This window comes from Bos taurus, chromosome 5 (genome assembly GCF_002263795.3).
Source record: "Bos taurus isolate L1 Dominette 01449 registration number 42190680 breed Hereford chromosome 5, ARS-UCD2.0, whole genome shotgun sequence".
Taxonomy (NCBI): domain Eukaryota; kingdom Metazoa; phylum Chordata; class Mammalia; order Artiodactyla; family Bovidae; genus Bos; species Bos taurus.
In genome coordinates this window covers 57,467,911-57,489,245 of record NC_037332.1, presented here as the reverse complement: position 1 = coordinate 57,489,245, position 21,335 = coordinate 57,467,911, and the positions used below count along the sequence as shown (strand labels likewise).

The following is a 21,335-nucleotide window of genomic DNA, read 5'->3' as shown; positions in this document are numbered from 1 at the left end:
AGGACTTATAAATTCACAACTGAGTGACTATAAAGATATGTGCCGTTGTTCATTATATTACTGCACTGTGAGGATCCATGGGGAATCTTTCTTTCTGAATCCCAGGCCCAAAATAATTACGCTTTTGATGAGTAACTTGTTAGTTTTTACTTTGAACCCTGTTGTTGTCGTTTAGTTGCTAAGTCGCATCTGACTCTTTGCGATCCCATGAGCTATAGCCCACCAGGCTCCTGTGTCCATGGGATTTCCCAGGCAATACTGGATTGGGTTGCCATTTCCTTCTCCAGGGGAGCTTCCCAACACAGGGATCAAATCCTCGCCTCCTGCATTGGCTGGCGAATTCTTTACCAGAGACACAAGGGAAGCCCTGGTAATCACTGTAAATAGTATAATTTTGTTTTCCTCTTCGTATTGACTGCTATAAAGTTTGGAGTAAAATGTATGGCCTGTCCCTGGCAAGTGGTTTTGAAAATATTTCTATTCAGGAAGGAGGGGCCAGAAGTATTGAGGTGAGAGAGAAATATGAGATCAAGAGATGGTGATCAGGGGGACTTCCCTGGTGGTTCAGTGGCTAAAACTCTGTGCTCCTAATGCAGGGGACCTTGGTTCAATCCCTGGTCAGGGCTCCCACATGCTGCAACTAAAGATTCTGCATGATACAACCTGGTGCAGCCAAATAAACAAATTTTAAAAAAGGGAAATGGTGATCAGGGAATTCCCTGGCAGTTCAGTGATTAGGACAGAGTGCGTTCACTGCTGAGGCCTGGGCAAAAAAAAAAAGAGAGAGAGAGAGAGATGGAGATCAAACACCCAGATCCAGAGTTGAAACTTAATAGATAAGATGAAGTACAGTTAGTCACAGGGTTGCTACTGGCCCTTTAAGAACTCATTCCTCCCTAAATATAATGGGATTAATCTTTTTTAAAAAAAAAAAAAACAAAAAACCTCAATGCCCCAAGAAAGAAAAAGAAAGGGGAAGGAAGTACAAGGTTATAGCTAGAAATTTATTATTACTATTTTTTAAAATTATTTATTTATTTATGACTGCAGGAGGTCTTTGTTAACTGTGTGCAGGCTTTCTCTAGTTGTGGAGAGCAGGTGCTCTCTCTAGTTCCCGTATGCGGGCTTCTCACTGCACTGGCTTCTCTTGTTGAGGAGCACTGGCTCTAGGCTTCAGTAGTTGCAGTTCCCAGGCTCTAGAGCTCAGGCTCAGTAGCTGTGGCCCACAGGCTTAGTTGCCCCCCGGCGTGCTGCATTTTTCCAGATCAGGGATTGAACCTGTGTCCTTTACATTGGCAAGTGGATTCTTAACCACTGGACCAGCAGGGAAGTCCTAGAATTTTTAAATTAAGAGTTCCTGCCAATGTTTTCACGGTGTATACACCGTACCCAGAAATTAAGTCCCAAGTGGAGGACCAGCTGCAACAACTGGCAGCCTGAATATCATAGATGCTTTCTAAAGTGACTGCCTCTTTTTATGACAAAAAGTACCAAAGATAAAACCTCTACCCAAACGGAGTTCCAGCTCTATCTTCCAAACAAAACCCGTGTCTTCAAGATTCAAATTCAAGTGAACATTTTTCAAAACTTACTAATTTTATCCTGAATCCAATAAAGAATACTGTTTCAAGTTTACTGTGTTAGGGTTATTTGCTCTACCAAAAAGTGTCCATTCTGACTTAATTTAGCACCCCATGGGCTCTGTGTTAAAAGCATTCACCTTTTTCCATCTTATTACCAATGTCACTCTGGATCATAGAGAGAAACTAGGAGAAACAAAACAACAGTGACCCAAATATAACCCAGGCTCATGTAGGGAGTCTGAACTCAGTAAATTCTCAAACACAAAGCAAGAGGACTTACTGAATTCAAATAAGAGATAGCCTTACTATTCTGATAGGGAACCAAAATAATTAACCAAGCCAGGTATTTTTTTCTGGTCAGCTCACTCATATCATCCCTTCTTATACTGTGTGTGAGAAGCAGAAATTCCAATCTAAATTCAGTCAGATATATCCTTACAAGTAGAAAGGGGCATTTCAGGGAAGCTGAGGTACTGCTGAGTTGGAACTGGCCCTTCTCCTATAGCTGTTTTAAAGACTGAGCTATTGTTCACATCCAACACTGTTCAATGTAAGAGTCTCATGTATATTCCCAACAGGACCTAAACCATGCCACTTTTTAAAAATACTTCTTTAACAGTTATTTTCTCAGAAGTCTTTTCCCTGGAGTGATGGAAAGGAGGCTGATAGTGAGCAACGAAGATCACAGTTTGCAAAAAACCCAAATAACTGCCTCTTTTTTAAAATGAATTACCACACTAAGATGTTAACCGTTCTCAGGCCAATCTGATTTTCCAAGGGAATGTAAGGTAACAGTAAGGCAAAAAGGAAAGCAGGAGCCTTCTGGTGACTTTCCTGACTTTCACTGCCATGTGACTGATGGCAGGATGAAAAGCAGAGCCTGGGGGCTTTCAGGCGATGGTAGATTAATAATGACATGGCCTTGACTTCCCAGAGGTAAAGGTTATGAAACACTCCAGGGTGAGTGGGCTTCTAATTTCATACTCTCAGAGTGAATGACAGCAACTGATGGTTTTTCTCTCAGAAACACTTCAATGCTTAAACACACAGCTGTCACCTCCCTGCCCCAGTTTCTGATATTCATTTGAACATGTTTATTCCTGAGCCTTTATGCCAGTCAGTCCACAGAACTTGAGGTGGTCCTAAAGACCAATGCACAGAGCCTAAGCAGGACTAAAAGTGAAGGACTGGACTAGCAGAGGGTATGCCATGATCTTAGCACACACAGAGTAAAGAGATACTCCAATGTGCCTGCCACACACGTACACACAACACATCTCCCAATACTACAATCTTACTTACTCTCAATAATCTTTTAGCTATTAAGATCAGAATCAACTTTCTAGGGCTAGAAGGGTGCCAAGAACTGTAAAACTACACCAGAAGTAGAGATGACCAAGAACTTTATCTCCTCATATCTTTACAGTATCTAAAGCCCCAGTAGAGCTCAAACCAAATACTCTCCTGAGTCACCAGCTCCCATCACTTTTTCTCTTGTCCAAATCAAGCTTCTCCCCCAACCCCCACTCTTTTCTAACCCCCGAGGAGGAGGTCGTCTCGGTCTTGCTCTAGCTGATTGTAGGACAAAGCAAGGAACGTGGAGGAAATGAAGGCTTCACACTTGAGACCCCTGGAAGCCAAATTTCTATTAAAATCCCAACCTCCCTCACTTAAAAGCCAGGAAGCTGCTGCTCTTAAGGATAAGTGATGCAGAGCTTGGCAGAAATGTCAAGAAGTCAGTAGAGGGAAGCTAAAAACTTCTGAGGGGAAGCAAATTCTGTCTTAACTAAAATACACAGAGAATGAAGGACTACAGTTACCTGAGCATTCAAAAATTTACAATGAACACTAGGAAAACAGTTTCTTTTCCCCTGAGATATTTTAAAAGACAGATTTCTGGCTTCACCCCAACTTATAAAATCTGAATCTCAAAAGGAAGAGCCTAGGGAATTGTAAGAGACCCCTGGTAACTTTTACATGCAGCAACAGTTGGGAGTAATTGCAAATAGCTTTGAGACAGTACAGACCAACAAAACAAAACAAACAAAAACCCCCCAATCTCCCAGCCTCAACAACAAAACCTCACAAAACCAAACAAGGCTGCCAGTCCACTCCAAATTTTCCCCCAAAGTACTAGGGGCCTTCCAAAAAAGCTTTTGCTTCCTACAAACAGGTTATCTCAGTTGCAGGAATGTGAAGGGAAAATGAAAGGAATCACAGCTGACTCTAAGGGACACGAGTCATGCTGCCTTCTTAGAAATGAAATAGAGGAGCAGACACTCTTACCAGTGCAGTTCAATACAGGAAGAACATGCCAAAACAAGATCAGGGAACACCTCAGGCATGTGGGGAAAAGAGAGGCAAACAGGTTCAAGCACACAAAGGTTTTGTTTTGTTTTTTTTCTATAGAACTGATACAGAGGAAGTTTCAATGAAGTGGAGAACAGACAGAACAGATGCTCTTGTCTTAAGGCTCATATGTTTTGCTTGTTCATTTAGAGCACTAAAGAGATCCATCATATAAAACCTCTCATCTTGTGCATCTGTTCATTTCCAGTTGCTCTTCCTCCTGAAACATTTCATACCCAAGCATGAACAGGATAGTAAAAACTCTAAAACTGCCTCCTCTACTCTATACCTGAATAAACTTCTCACCCAATAAATACTTTCTAATACCCAGACACCAAGTATTTCAAAAATGATCTCCTTCTCAATAAGGTATCTTCACTAATAGGGATTTTTTTTTTAAATATATTTTATTTGTTTTATTTGGCTGCACTGGGTCTTAGTTGCAGCATGTGGGATCTCATTCCCTGACCAGGGATCAAACCTGGGCCCCATGGACTGCAAACGCAGTGTCTTAGCCACTAGCCCACCAGGGATGTCCCACTGCTAGGGATTTAAAGATTCAATGTATATATAAAATCCCAATGTGGGACACTCTGAAAATACATTTCTATATCTGTCCCAACAATCTGCTCTGGGGATGAGAAGGTAATGGGTTAAAATATTATCTTAAAAAATATGAGAAAAGAGTAGTAAAGGAAAGGGAAGAGAGGAAGGAAGTTAACATTTTCTAAATCTTAACAAGGGACTTTAGATTTCATTAAAAACAGGGTCTTTGCTAGTTTGCAAACATCACTACCAAGGATCTTCCTATAAAACATCTCATGATCTGATTCCCATTCCCAACTCCAAAATCTATAGGATTTTCTTTGACCCGATTCAGCTTTCAGGCATAAAAAGCAACTTTACTATTTTGGTGAGTACATAAGAAAATGAGCTATGTAATTATCAAACCTTACTTGAATCAAACCCATTTGTATTCTTTAAAATGTTACCACTCCTTAGCAATGTTAACCCAACAAACAGTATTACTCAAGTATTAAAATACATCTTAAATATTCCTATAATGCTACTGCTCTCACATCATGAAGAACTTCTGAACACTAAAATTACATATCCTCCCAAGAATTAATAACACAAACACATAACAAAATCCCCGCGAAACAAACAAACAAACATCAACCCCCTCCTTTTTCCGTCCATACAGATTTTGAAAGACTGACAGATTTGGATTCAGACAGTTAGTTCACATTTCCCCCGAGCCAGGGAGAGTATCTATGGCTTCCCAAGTGGCTCAATGATAAAGAATCCACCTGCCAATACAGGAGATGGGTTTAATCCCAGGGTTGAGAAGATCCCCTGGAGAAGGAAATGGCAAAACACTCCAGTATTCTTGCCTAGGAAATCCCATGGAGAAAGGCCTGGTGGGCTGCAGTCCATGGGGTCACAAAGAATCAGAGAGGACTGAAGGACTGAGCAGGCATAGGGAGACTGGACAGCCATTACTCTGCTTAAGACAGCCAGGCTAGCTTACTGGTCACCCCAAAATTAAGACATACAACTAGACATACAATCAGGTATGATTTACAGATGGGTTTTAAAAATCTTATGCTACTAAGAGTGGCACCTTTTAAAAAACTGGCACTCAGGGACCTCCCATGTGGTCCAGTGGTTAAAACTCTGTGCTTTCACTGCAGGGGGCATAGGTTTGATCCCTGGTTGGGGAACTAAGATGACATGTGCTGTGAGGCACAGCCAAAAAAATTTTTTTAGTAAATAAAAATTAAAAACTGGTATTCAGAGAATGATCTCACCTCAAGAACTTGGTTGGCAAAAACAGTTAAAGGTATTTAAAAGTAAAGCAGACTCAAAAGAATGTAGTATTCCCCTCCTCTTCCAGAGTTTGTTTACTCCTGGGGCAAAGACTAAGGGGGACCACAGAGAGGCATAAAACTTGTTTTTTATCAAAGTCATCAGTTCTGACATGTTAGAAAAAGGAATGCGAAGACATTAGTGGGGGTGGGGTATCAAGCATAGTAAATAAAAAAGACTGAGTTTTTCCTTACTACAAACTTTCATACCTCTAGTTCTTTGGGTTCAAATGAAATTAATGAAATAAGAGAAAAATAAAGTGAAATGGTACAAGATTCCACACACCTTAGGGAAGTATAACCCTCTATTAGAAACTTCTCAAAAATCCAATTTACAGTGAACAGAGCAAAACATTAACCATAAGTGTTGACACAGCACCAAAAATTTCATCTTGCTTCCCCCAATTTTTAAAGTTTTTCCTCTAAAATACTCAATTTATACTCCTAACATTTCTTCACAATTTTCTTCTCATCCATAGCCAGGGAAAAAGTGTCTGTCTGAGGTTTAGGGCACAGAGGGAGGGTAGAAGTTGAGCAAAGAAAAACTTGACTCCTATTTCTCTAGTTAAAATTAGAATACATTTTCAACAGTCCTGGGCAGGAGAAAAATTCCATTCTGCCTCTTTGCTCTTCCAAATTTCTATAGCCAAGTGGTTCAATGGCACACATAATGACATCATTGATTGGAACCATAATAGAAGGGAGTGAGAAGAGTGGGTTGGGGGGGAAGTGGGAAGGAGGGAGGTAAAGATGTATTTGTGTTACAGACAAAAGACAAGTTCTGTTCCTCAGCAGGGACAAATGAAGAACCAGATGAGGGGATAAACTGAGGTCAGAGAGTTTTCCCTATTGTTTCCTCTTTAAACAGCTCCTTTACCACTCCCTCAAGGTTCGTTCCAATGGACGGGTATAGAAATGGACGGGTATAGAAGCAGCATGTGTTTTTTATCTTAAAGGAGGAGGCAGAAGAAAAAAAAAAAACAAATATTTATTTTTAAATTATTATGAATTAGAAGGGGATTTCGGAGAAGGCAATGGCACCCCACTCCAGTACTCTTGCCTGGAAAATCCCATGGACAGAGGAGCCTGGTGGGCTGAAGTCCATGGGGTCGCTAAGAGTTGAACACGACTGAGCAACTTCACTTTCACTTTCCACTTTCATGCATTGGAGGAGGAAATGGCAACCCACTCCAGTTTTCTTGCCTGGAGAATCCCAGGGATGGGGGAGCCTGGTGGGCTGCCGCACTCTACGGGGTCGCACAGAGTCAGACTCGACTGAAGCGACTTAGCAGCAGCAGCAGCAGAAGGGGATTTAAAGGATTGGTTAGATTTTGGTTGGGGTCCAAAAGCTTCCAGAAATGCTGAGGACTATGTTTGGTTAGTCTTGGCTTTTCTGAAATTCATCTTCTCTTGACAGCCACTCTCAACTGCCATCTCTTTCTAATATATAACCTGTTCTTATCTTTTCTTGTTGATTCATGTAAGTTAAAATAATATAATTTTTCAAGTGGAAGAAGCATTTTTTGGGAAACTGACAATCTAGGATGGAGGATGAAGGGAGGGAAATTTTCCCCCAAAGCCCTTTATCAATGAAATACAATGACTGAGAGGATCTATACTGACATTTTTTCTATCTACAATCCTACTACTTGCATTTTTCTTGATCTCATGGGGCACCCTGAGAAAAGGAAATAGAGGATTAAGTTTGCACTTGGCCCAATTACTGTTGCTTAAGTATATGTGGATAGAAAGAATCCAAGCCTACTCAGCATGTTACTTTCCCAACTTACCCTGGGATCTAATCTTTTACTCCTTAAAAAAAAAAAAATCCTACTAAATTCCTCACCATAGCTTATGGTTTCTCAGAGCTCTTATAGTTTCAATGTCATATGCATTGTCCCACAGTTCTTCCTTTGTATTTTTTTGGGGGGGAGGGATGCTGTGCGGCACATGGAATCTTACTTAGCTCCTCAAACAGGGACTGAACCATGACCCCTGCACTGGAAGCATACAGCCTTAAACCACTGAACCCCCAGGGAAGTCCTTCCTTTGGAAAAGGTTTGTATACACATGCCTAAACTCTAACAAATCCCAATTAAAAACTCTAAGAAGGCTGGTGACCAAATTCTTCTTTTTTGTTCTTTGTGGCCATGTCATGCAGCTTGTGGGATTTTAGTTCCCTGACTAAGGATTTGAGCCTAGGCCCCCGACAGTGGAAGCGTGGACTCCTAACTACTGGACCACCAGGGAATTCCCTAAAATTCTAAATCTATAGTGTGAACTTCCTTCTCTCCATATCCAACTGACTAACCTCTGTATCAAAACCCACTGCTCAAAGGGAGAAACAGACATTCATTTATTTCAGATGGTGGAAGGGAATCGTGATAGAATCAAATAGGCCTCCCAGAAGAGCATGAATGGAGACAAGCCATAATGAAGTCTGTATGCTACAAGACACTGGTGTCCTCTTATAGGTGGAACTGACTCTTTGTCCCAACTTTCTCTTTGATATCTCAACACATTTCAGTGACAAGTTCCTCAAAAACAAGGCAGGTTCAATCTCTCTCTCATTCTGAAGTGGTTCATCCCCACCAACAGTGAGCAAAAATAAAGAATTATACAAATGATTCATGAAACTTATCACTGCAGCCACCCATGATTCTTCCAGCTACCAGCTCCAGCAACAAGAAGACAGTCAGTAGAGGAGTATTTGTTTTCAAGCTTTTTATATCCTAAAACTGTATAACACAGAATATTCACAGTAAAGAAAACTGGCAAAACCCACAAATATGGAAAAAGTAGCCTTTAGGGTTTACAGGTCCCTTAAGATAACTCATGAGGACAGTTACCTATATGAAGAACTACAAGTAGTGAAAACTCAGCAGAATCTTAGTAGAAAAGAAAGGAAGATGTACTAACGTCAATATTTACTACTACTAATCAAGAATCAAGAAGCTATAACATGCCCCTCACACTGTCAGGAAGGGAGAAAAATGTAAACCACACTCCAGTTTTCTGCTTAGTGCCTGGGCCAGATATTTTTGTTTCTTTGTAGTATTTACCTAGTTGGATTTTCTGCAACTTCCTAAAGCATCAATTTTCACTTTTCCAAACATGTTAATGTTTGAAAACAAACAAAAACTATAATCCATTCAAATCAGCTACATCAGTTAATAACACATTTCTAAGCCCAGACTTAATGTACTATGACCATCATATATTAACTGAGCTGGCTTCCCATCTATTTCCCTTATCCATTCCTTTTAGAGATGAATTTCTTATATGCCAGGCCAAGTCCTTCACCAAGAGGACTGATCTAAACACTATTTCTCTTAGGAGGCTTGGAAAACTAACTGAAAGGAAAAAAAAACACAACCAGTCAAGCACAAGACTGAAAACTTAGCTGGTGATCAATCAGAACCAACTAGGCAGAGGTTATTTATCTGGGTTTTGTTTCGTTTGAGGGGGTAGGAGGTTTCTCAGCCCAGAGTCACTGTGAGGCTTATAGGAGAAAAGGCATGCCATTCTATCCTCTAATAGTCCAAAGAGTTGGAAGGGACAATTTACAGCCTCTTGTGTAAAAAATGTCTATAAATGCCAGTGCCATTCTTTGCCCTGTCACTTCCCATTATCCTAAACCAATAGGATTCTATTCACTGAGACCTGAGCTAGAAACATGAATGGACAGGCCTTTCTTGAGCAGGGGGAAAGAGGGAAGATGACTGGAGGGGGGAGCCAGACTTCTTTAAGTTTCTGTGTATTGCCTAACATGTATACTGTTGTTGTTTAGTCACTAAGTCATGTCCACTCTTTGCGACCCCATGGACTGCCAGGCTCCTCTATCCATGGGATTTCCCAGGCAAGAATACTGGAGTGGGTGGTAACTTCCTTCTCCAAGGTATTTTCCTGACCCAGGGATCAAACTCACATCTTCTGCACCTCAGATTCTTTACGTAACACTGAGCCACCTGGAAAGCATACAGTATACTTGTGGACCTGAAAGCTGAAATACGTGAGCTGTCAAGCAGAAATCAGCCTATAACTGATAGCAGATACTCAAATTCTCAAATTTATAACATGCTGGAGATGGTCAGATTGTGACAGTTAAAAAAAAAAAAATCTGTCACAAACACTATGCTCACTCCTCTCACAGATTCTATCATATCCACTGGTTTACAGTGGAATCTGCTGGAGAGAAAACAGGATGCAACAAGAACCTCAAGCTGGATCAAGGAAACACAAACTCTATGCGATGAGACAATAGGAGGTGGGTCTCTCATTGCCCCTTCTAGGAAACTAGGATGAAGAGGCGGTATTTCCACACCACCTACTAACCTCCATTATCTGTACCGTATCTGTGCCGAGAGATCTATAAAACTTAAAAGACAAATGACCAAATTACAAAGGAGGAGGCGATACTGGAACCCAGGACCCCAGGATGAAGTGAACATAACTGCTAATCTGGTTGTTTCATAAATACAAATTTAATCATATCACTAACCTCTGGCCAACCAAATACTAGGTTGCAAATCATTTCTCGTGATAGAGAACTGTTAAATACAACACTTTGAACCAAACAACTGTTACAGAAAATGTAGCTGGTTGCAATTTTAGGATCTGGGTCCAGGACACTTAAGTCCTAGAAAAAAAGTTACTTGAAAAAAACAACACTTCCTCTTCTTGGACTTCCCTGGTGGTCCAGTGGTTAAGAATCTACCTGCCAATGCAGGGGACACAGGTTCAATCCCTGGTCCAGGAAAATTCCACATGCCATGGGGCAATAAAGCCCATGCACCACAACTACTATCTCTGCTAGTTCACCAGAAATACTACAGGCTCTCATCTGTGTTTTAGAGCCTGAGAGCCACAACTACTGAAGACCCCAAGATGAGAAGTCTGTGCACCACAACTAGAGAGGAGCCCCTGCTCGCCGTAATCAGAGAAAGGTCAAGCAGCAATGAAGATCCAGTGCAGCCACAAATAACTTAACCCTTCTTATTTCATTGCATTTCCTCTAATTTCTCTCCTCCAACAAATTCACTCTGAAACTGTTTATATTCTACAAGTACTAAAACATTCTGGGCAATGGAAACAGTGGTCCAAATAAGTGGTCTGATAAAGGATTTCTATGCTACTTTCAAGTATGAAAGCTGTGTGGGAGATAAAAGCTAGACTTGAGTTGTCCAATGCACATGTGGCTATTTAGATTTAAAACAATTAAAAATTCAGTTCCTAGTCACATTAACTACATTTCAGGTGATAACTACATGTAACTACTGACAAGTATAGAGGCATACCTTGATTTATCATGCTTTGATTTATTGTGCTTCACAGATAGCATACTTTTCACAAACTGAAGGTCTGCAGCAACCCTGTGTTAAGCAAGTCTACTGGAGCCATCTTTCCAACAGCATTCACTCACTTCATGTCTGTGTCACATTCTGGTAATTCTTACATTTCAAACCTTTCTATCGTTGTTATTATATTTGTTATAGCGATCTGTGATCAGAGATCTTTGATGTTACAGTAGTAACTGTTTTGGGGCACCACAAACCATGCCTATATAAGACAGTCACCTTAATAAATATATGTGCGCTGACTGCTCCACCCACAGGCCATGGCCATTTCCTTATCCCTTCCTCTTCCTGGGCCTCCCTATATCCTGAGACACAGAAATATGGAAATTAGGCCAACTAATAACCCTACAATGGCACCTAAGTGTTCCAGTGAAAGGAAGAATTGTACATCTCTTACTTTAAATCAAAAGTTAGAAAGACATGTCAAAAGCTGAGACAGACCAAAAGCTAGGCCACTTACACCAAGCAGTTAGCCAAGATGTGAATGCAAAGGAAAAGTTCTTGAAGGAAATTAAAAGTGCTACTCCAATGAACATTAGAATAAAAAAGCAAAACAGCATTATTGCTAATATGAACAAAAAATTCAAGTGGTCTGGCTAGAAGATCAAAAAGCCATCAGTTCAGTTCAGTTGCTCAGTCGTGTCCAACTCTGCAACCCCATGAATTGTAGCACGCCAGGCCTCCCTGTCCGTCACCAACTCCCGGAGTTCACTCAAACTCATGTCCATCGAGTCGATGATGCCATCCAGCCATCTCATCCTCTGTCGTCCCCTTCTCTTAAATCAAAGCCTAATCCAGAGCCAAGTGCTAACGCTCTTCAAGTCTATTAAGGCTGCTGAGACAGGAAACAAAGCTGAAGAATTCTGAAGCTAGAGAGCTTGGTTCCTGAGCTTTAAGGAAAGAGCCACATCCATAACATACAAGTACAAGGAGCAGCAAATGCTGATGTAGAAGCTGCAGCAAACTATCCATATATATATATATATGATAACTAATATATATATATAAAACAATTAATGAAGATGACTACATCAAATAGATTTTCTATATATATCCATATATATATATAACTAACTATATATGATAACATATATATATATAAAACAATTAATGAAGATGACTACATCAAATAGATTTTCTATGTAGATGAAACAGCCTTATATTGGAAGAAGATCCCATCTAGGACTTTCACAGCTAGAGAAGAGGTTAATGGCTTCAAAGTTTCAAAGGACAGGCTGACGCTCTTGTTAGGAGGCTAATGCAGCTGGTGAATTTACGTTAAAGCTAATGCTCATTTACCATTCTGAAAATCCTGGGGCTCTGCCTGTGTTCTGTGTATCGACCAACAAAGCCTGTATGACAGCACATCTGCTTACAACACAGCTTACTGAATAATTTAAGTCAACTGTTGAGACCTACTATTCAGGAAAAAAGATTACTTTCCAAGTATTTCTACTCCTTGACAATGCACCTGGTCACCCAAGAGCTCTGACAGAGATGTAAAGTGAGATTAATGTTTCCACTCCCTCTCATACAACATCCATTCTGCAGCCTATGGATCAAGGAATAATTTCAACTTTCAAGCCTTATTTAAGAAATTCTTTTCATAAGGCCACATGTAGTGATTCCTTTGATGAATCTGGGCAAAGCAAACTGAAAAGCTTCTAGAAATGATTCACCATTCTAGATGACATCAAGAACATTTTGATTCATGGAAAGAGGTAAAAAAATCAACATAACAGGAGTTTGGAGAAAGTTGATTCCAACACTCATAGGTGACTCTGAGAAGTTCAAGACTTCAGTACAGGAAGTTAACTACAGATGTGGTGGAAACAGCTAAAGAATCAGAATTAGAAGTGGAGCCTGAAGACGGGACTGAATTGCAGAAAATCGGTAAAACTTGAATGGATGAGGAGTTGCTTATGGATGAGCTAAGAAAGCAGTTTCTTGGGATTTCCCTGGTGGTTCAGTGGTTAAGAATCTGCCTGCCAATGCAGGGGACACAGCTTCAATTCCCTGTCCAAGAACTAAGATCCTATATACTTTGGGGCAACTAAGGTATGCCACAACTACTGAGCCCACACTCTAGAACCAGTGCTCTGCAACAAAAGAAGCCACAATGAGAAGCTTGCGCACCACAACTAGAAAAAGCTCTCAAGCAGCAACAAAGAGCCCAGGTGCCGCAATGAAGACCCAGGACAGCCAAAATAAACTTTTTAAAAAAAGAAAGTGATTTCTTGAGATGAAATATACTCCTGGTTAAAATGCTGTGAATACTGCTGAAACGACAACAAAAGATGAAACTTAGTTGATAAAGCAGCAGTTGGGTTTGAAAGCACTGACTCCAATTCTGAAAGAACTTATTCTGTAGGCAAGATATTAAATAGCACTGCACAGTACAGATAAACAATGTGGCAAACCTCATTGTTGTTTTAAGAAACTGCCTAGCAAATATATTTGTCTATAACTCCACACACAATCACAGAAAACTAACAAATCTAATCACATGGACCACAGCCTTGTCTAACTCAATGAAACTATGAGCCATGCCTGTGTAGGGCCATCCACGATGGACAGGTCACGGTGGAGAGTTCTGACAGAATGTGGTCCACTGGAGAAGGGAATGGCAAACCACTTCAGTATTCCTGCCTTGAGAAACCCATGAACAGTATGAAAAAGCAAAAAGACAGGACACTGAAAGATGAATTCCCTGGGTCGGTAGGTGTCCAATAAAGATTGAAGGCAAGAGAAGGGGACACAGAGGATGAGATGGTTGGATGGCATCACCAACTCAATGGACATGAGTTTGACTAAACTCTGGGAGTTGGTGATAGACAGGGAGGCCTGGCGTGCTGCAGTCCATGGGGTCACAAAGAGTCGGACACGACTGAGGGACTAAACTGAACTGACAACTCCACACAGCATATGATTTATATTTTATTATATAAATGTTAAACCACATGTAATATTTCCTTCATGATAGCACTTTTTTTAAGCAATAAAGTACTTTTCAATTTAGGTATGTACACTACTTATTTGTGACTCACTTTATTGCAATATTCACTGTACTGTGGTGGTCTGTAACTGAATTCACAATATTTCTGAGGTATGCCTGTATTAGATAACAGATTATTCAATAGAACAACACTGTGTAGAATGTTTCCATCATCACAGAAAGTTCTATGGAACAGTGGTGCTCAGCAAAAAACAGCAAGGACATTTTCTCGTGCATTTTACTGGTTTATGAGGCAAATTAGAGCAAACCATTGCTAATAGGATAATTCTGAAAATCAGGATTTATGATCAATGCAAATGGAATCTATACTCAAAGAGAACATCTCAGAAAGTCACAAGTTTACAAGAAAAGTGGTCCTCAGAAGAAACCATATATAGTATAGTGCTACTCAAAATGTAGTCTGCCTCCTAATGCTTGACCCCCAGACTGTTACCAGCCTGCAATAAGTTCAAAAACCATTTAAAAACTTCCAAAGTAATTTAACTTGTCTTTGACATTTTTACTTTACAAAAGTACCTCTCTACAATGAATGGGAAAATTTTAAAAACTAGACTTTCACCACAGAACTTGCGAAGCACTACTCTAGAACACAAGTGTGACAACGAATGTTAGAACAGAGCTCATACAGAGTTCTCCCAACTACATTATCTCATTTTAACTCCTTAGAATTTAAAATGGGAACTAAAATCTTATCAATTATCAACTGAAACAGAGGTTAATTGACTCAAAGTGATAAAACCTGAACTGAAAACTAAGGAAGAAAACTACACTTTATATTGAGGGTCAAAGTGTCACTATGTTCAGTCAGTTCAGTTCAGTCCTCAGTCGTATCCGACTCTTGGCGAGCCCATGAATCGCAGCACGCCAGGCCTCCCTGTCCATCACCAACTCCCGGAGTTCACTCAGACTCATGTCCATCGAGTCAGTGATGCCATCCAGCCATCTCATCCTCTGTCATCCCCTTCTCCTCCTGCCCCCAATCCCTCCCAGCATCAGTCTTTTCCAATGAGTCAACTCTTTGCATGAGGTGGCCAAAGTATTGGAGTTTCAGCTTCAGCATCATTCCTTCCAAAGAAATCCCAGGGCTGATCTCCTTCAGAATGGACTGGTTGGATCTCCTTGCAGTCCAAGGGAAGGAGTCTTCTTCAGTCCAAGAAGAGTCTTCTCCAACACCACAGTTCAAAAGCATCAATTCTTTGGCGCTCAGCCTTCTTCACAGTCCAACTCTCACATCCATACATGACCACAGGAAAAACCATAGCCTTGACTAGACGGACCTTTGTTGGCAAAGTAATGTCTCTGCTTTTGAATATGCTATCTAGGTTGGTCATAACTTTCCTTCCAAGGAGTAAGCATCTTTTAATTTCATGGCTGCAGTCACCATCTGTAGTGATTTTGGAGCCCAGAAAAATAAAGTCTGACATTGTTTCCACTGTTTCCCCATCTATTTCCCATGAAGTGATGGGACCGGATGCCATGATCTTCGTTTTCTGAATGTTGAGCTTTAAGCCAACTTTTTCACTCTCCTCTTTCACTTTCATCAAGAGGCTTTTTAGTTCCTCTTCACTTTCTGCCATAAGGGTGGTGCCATCTGCATTTCTGAGGTTATTGCTATTTCTCCCGGCAATCTTGATTCCAGCTTGTGCTTCTTCCAGTCCAGCGTCTCTCATGATGTACTCTGCATATAAGTTAAATAAGCAGGGTGACGATATACAGCCTTGACGTACTCCTTTTCCTATTTGGAACCAGTCTGTTGTTCCATGTCCAGTTCTAACTGTTGCTTCTATGTTAGGGAATTGCAATTATTTATTACAATTATTTATTCTCCACAACACGGTGTTAGGTATTACTCCTAGTTTTATAGATGAGGAATAAAGAAGTTCAGTAATTTGCTCAAAATTAATAAATATATCTTTTCATGTTTTACTCAGCATCCTGTGGAGGCTGAAAACAGGTCAAATATAGAGAAAGACTCCAGAGAAGGGAAAAGACTGATGTCCTTGCATGAGTTAGGTGGACAGCACAGAGCAACACACAAATTCCTCTCAGGAATGGGTCTATATGAGCTAAGTAGTAGGAGATACAATGTCCAATTTTGTTAATTTTGATTGAACATATAATGTATGGCTGTTAGCATAACTGATGCCATCTTGGATCCATTCAGCTCCTCCTGTCCTTCCACTGACCCTACCTAGAGCTGTACTGTTTAGTAAATCTCTTCTCTGTCATCAAGGACTTTGTAGTTAATATTGTTTAATGATCATGAGGTCTAGGTGGCCTTTGTGTTATTCAGTCTCTGAAACAATGAAGGCTTTCAATGATGTATTCTCGGCATCCATGAGACTAGTTACCCATTTATAACCTTGACTTGGAAATATACTTCCTGTTTCCAAGCATGTACCCTCAAACCCTGGGTTAACTAAATACAAAAAAAGCCCCAATGGCCCCTCCACAGTATAGAGTACAGCTGCCAATACTTTGAGGTAGCAAAATGCAACCTTATCCTATCTGCTACCTGATCTTACCTGTAAGTAAGTTACACTAAATAAACTAATCCACCTATTATATGCAGCTGCTTCATTTTTCAGTATCATGATACCATCTCAGTTCAGTGGGTACCTTTTGTACCTCTGCCTTCCAACACACAAACTAATACAATTCCCTAGAGGAGTGCAGTTATTGCTGAGATTCTCAGATACTGAGGCCTCATATACAAAAGGAGACAAGATGAAAATCAGGGCCACAGATAAAAGGCACCCTTTCCCCTGACCATCTAACAAAACACAAATGACTTTTGGTTTATAGTAACTCTTCCCAATTAAGCTATATGGTGGTTTAAGAATTATATATTCTGCCTCCCTCTCAACTCCCTTATTTCAGTCCACATAAACCACCAAATACTCCTACTGAATACCTATGGTCTCAGAATCAAGTTGGGCAAAAAGACATGATGTTGGGTGGGAAGATTTGGGATAATGGCATTGAAACATGTATAATATCATGTATGAAACGAGTCGCCAGTCCATATTCGAGCACGATACTGGATGCTTGGGGCTGGTGCACTGGGACGACCCAGAGGGATGGTATGGGGAGGGAGAAGGGAGGAGGGTTCAGTATGGGGAACACATGTATACCTGTGGCGGATTCATTTCAATATTTGGCAAAACTAATACAATACTGTAAAGTTTAAAAATAAAATTAAAAAAAAAAAAAAAAGACACGATGTTGTATTTCTGGTAAACATAAAAAATACAACCCAAAGGGAAGGAAGATGAAGCACAGTTGTGTTCAAGGTTATGAGTCACATAGGGACACAACTTTTATATGCTCAGCTTTTTTTCTGAGCAAAAGTATAACTACTGTCAGATCATTTTTTTCGAACGGATTTCTAGAGAGCTAAATGCTTCCATACTTGAGTGGGAAATGTTTTTTTTCCAATGATGGTTTTTCTGATTTAAAATAATCTTGCCTTAATCCAACTATCACCTCAACAACCAAGAAATATGCTCTCATTCTCACAGAACAAAGATTAAGAGACTACTTGCTCTAGCATTTTCTCTAATGTGCCTAGCAAAACTCCAAACACAACAATGTCCTGTAGAATTGATCACTCCACAGGGCATGGTGTCAACAAAGTCATCTTGCTTAAACTAAACAGTGTCAGTTAGCAGAAGGGTAGAAAGAATAAAGTAACTTTCTCAGTGTTTTTCTATAGAACCTCCAAATTTTATTTTCAGGTATCTTTGCCTAATGACAAGACTGTCTTCCCCTGATTATTTAATTTCTAATATACCTATATCAGAAGTTAAAGCAGATGTAACATCACTGAATCCAATATCTTAACTAAGGAAAATATAGACCTTGCTCTAACAGCCACTGTGGAAGTTATGCAAACAACATCTAGAAAAAAAAACAATTAACTCTGCGAAACAATTCCCATAATGTAATCAATAGTGAGAGGAGGTGATAGTCAAAGGACTGCATTAAATGAAGTGCTGAGTAGCCAGTTCTATTCTTAGGACAGTCATTTCCAAACTATGCAGTCCCAAGCTGCTCTAATGTTGCAAAAATAGTACCTTACCTTTCTGGAGATTGAAGAGACATTCAAACCAAACCTTTGAGCTCTTTCTTTTAGCTTATCCAGGTTAACCTATAAAAACATAAAGGAAAAAACATATTAAAAAAAATCAAAACAGAAAACACAGAGGTACAAACTATGATCCAAAGCTAAGAGTTCAAATAAGCCTATACAACATCAAAGATACCCTATGTGCCAAATTAGGAAACTAAGCAGCACTCATTCATGCCACTAATTATTAAAAGACCTCTCCTGGAATGCAGTGAGAGATTTAGCCCTGCCTCCTTCATTCATCAAAGGTGGCAAAAGCCTAAGCAGGGTTTAAGATCAAAGTAAGCCAAACACTGCTTGAAAAAGCAAACAAATGTCTAAATCATCACCTCTAAACAAGTCTATCATTCACAGTTCAAAACTGTTAATTTTTATACCAAGCCTTTGCAGGTAACTCTTAACTCGATCTCCTAGCAAACAGAAACAATCACTGAAGCTCTCCATTCTTCAGAAGACAAATGCACTACCAGTACCCAACTCAATTTTCTTACTTCTTTTTTCTTGGAAGCCTTGATATATAAGATGATATAAGGATATCTGGGACATTTCCTTTACTACTACCACTGCTCATAACCATGACTACTATTAAAACATTTCACCTTCACTTTAATTATTGAACTGTAACTCCAAGAGCAAGATTTCATAAAGTGAAACATATTTCACAGCATCTGCTTGCATTTTCTAAGCATGCTGACAAGTCATAATAGTCCAGAAGACATACTATCCTAGTCTGTACTCTCTGGTATTTAACAGGTAGTGTTGAAAATGACCAGTATCTACAGACAGAACTCATTAAGTCGCTTTCACAGATTCTCCTGTGGTAGTTAAGTTAGACATTATCCAAAAGCCACTGCTGCTACTGCTGCTGCTAAGTCGCTTCAGTCGTGTCCGACGCTGTGCGACCCCATAGACGGGAGCCCACCAGGCTCCCCCATCCCTGGGATTCTCCAAGCAAGAACACTGGAGTGGGTTGCCGGTGAGGTCTAAAACTCTAGTACCATAGAAGTTATACGGATTATCTTCTAGCTAACAAAATCTATTCATTTTTTCCTAAGAGGGTGGTAGGAAGGAAGATGTTTATGACTCTGAAGATGCAAGAATTTTCCTGACCTCTCAGTACCTCAAACAATTCATTCTATTCAGAACATAAAACACTGTACTGAAAACAAGTCACCAAATTCATATGATCTGTTTCCTCTATCTGGAGAGAAGGAGGAAATCCCTAACTTAAAACTAACTGTATAGAGTTAAGGTTAAAAGAAAAAAAAAAAAAAACGATTTCTTACCATAGGCTTGGTGTCAGACGACAGGCCTAAAGAAAGAAAGAAAAAAGCTTTATTTTATATTCTTAGAAGTCATAAAGAAAAGCTGACTGAGAGTCTTGAAGTTAGATAGGATAAAAATCATATATATGAAAAATGTCCTTTATGTAATAAAGTTAAAGAAAAGGCAGAGATGACATCTAGAGACCATATCTGCATTCACTGCCGCTGGGAACATAAAATAGTATAGCCAATTTGGAGAAGTCTGGCGGTTCTTCGAAGAGTTAAACATAGAACTTACCATATGACCTAGCAATTTTACTTATACATATATACCTCTAGAGAAATGAAAATACATAACCACATAAAAACTGGTATATGAAAGTTCACAGCAGCATTACCCATAGTAGCCAAAAAGTGAAATCCCAACCGTACAGTCAACTGAGGGGCAGATAAAACACAGTACACATCAGTACAATGTAATACTACCCAACAATAAAAAGAAATCCTAAAATAGGGATAAACCTGGAATACATTATGTGAGGTGAAAGAAGCCAGTCACTCATAGACCATGAATTGTATGATGCTATTTATATGAAGGCAAACTAACATATATAGAAAAAACTTAGTGGTTGCTTGTGAGGACAGAAAAAGCAGATGAGAAAAGCTAATGGGTATGGCGTTTCTTTTGGGGGTGATGAGACTATGATGATAGCTGCACAACCACCTGAATATATTTTAAAAACACTGGATTATATACTTCAAGAGGATGAGTTGGATGATATATGAGTTATATCTCAATAAAGCTGTTTAAAGAGAAAGACATATCTAGACAAAGGTGCAGAGCTACTATTATAGACAGTTAAAATTATGGCTACTTAAAGCCAATGTTCTGTCCTGAAATTATCACTTAGAAGTAAGCAGCATATTAGCCCCTAAGGCTCAACCCTATTCTAGTCAATAATTATTTACATAAAACTTTTCAGAATTTTAGTTTAAGCAATCTCAATACTGCAACTGGCTCCAACTTTCCACTATAAATTTCAGGTATAAACTGTTTTGTTTTTTAATTTTTAAATTCATTCATCTTGGCTGCACTGGGTCTTTGTTGCTGCACGTGGGCTTTCTCTAGCTGCAGTGAGTGAGCAGGTCTACTCCTCATTGAGGTACACAGGCTTCTCCTTGTGGTGGCTTCTCTTGTGGAGCATGGGCTCCAGGGAGCACAGGCTCGGTAGTTGTGGCAGATGGGCTTTAGTTGCGTACGGAATCTTTCTGGTCCAGGGATGGAACCTGTGTCCCCTGTGCTGGCAGGGGGATTCTTAACCACTGGACCACCAGGGAAGTCCTGGACTCGATTTTTACCATAATCTACATACTAGGAACTATTTACACATTTTTATGTTCACTTATAAAACAATATTCCTTTTATTTTATTGGTCAACTTTCCTTTTCAGGCTAAGCATTAATTTTACCTTTAGTCTTTCTTCAAATAACACCACTAAATATATCAACTTCTGCTATTCCATTACCAACCCTATGATCTCTCTCCTGATATAATGAAATGTCAGAAAATATTTTGTTTTTAAAGCATGTAGCCATAGTGATCAGAATTTTGCTGGTCTTTTAAAAGTCATAGTGAAACTCTACAAGATCTTTGGAGGACATTTTCTTCACAGACTTGAAACTTTTAACAGGCCACTAGGAAGTCTGTATTTTATCTGGCAAGTACATTTAAAGTCTCTCAGAACAAGTACTATGTTGTTTTTAAAAA

General features: G+C 39.7%; 1 protein-coding gene across 4 annotated transcripts in view; it reads right to left on the bottom strand.

The window, feature by feature from the left end:
- SARNP (SAP domain containing ribonucleoprotein) overlaps positions 1 to 21,335 on the bottom strand; it is a 49,507-nt gene that overhangs the window by 9,703 nt on the left and 18,469 nt on the right. For all 4 annotated transcript variants that reach the window (XM_005206705.5, XM_059886767.1, XM_059886768.1 and 1 more), the window contains 2 exons: positions 19,589 to 19,614; positions 18,255 to 18,323 (listed from right to left, as the gene is read on the bottom strand). In XM_005206705.5, the coding sequence (XP_005206762.1) occupies positions 18,255 to 18,323; positions 19,589 to 19,614 (95 nt within the window). The remainder of the gene's footprint in view (positions 1 to 18,254; positions 18,324 to 19,588; positions 19,615 to 21,335) is intronic.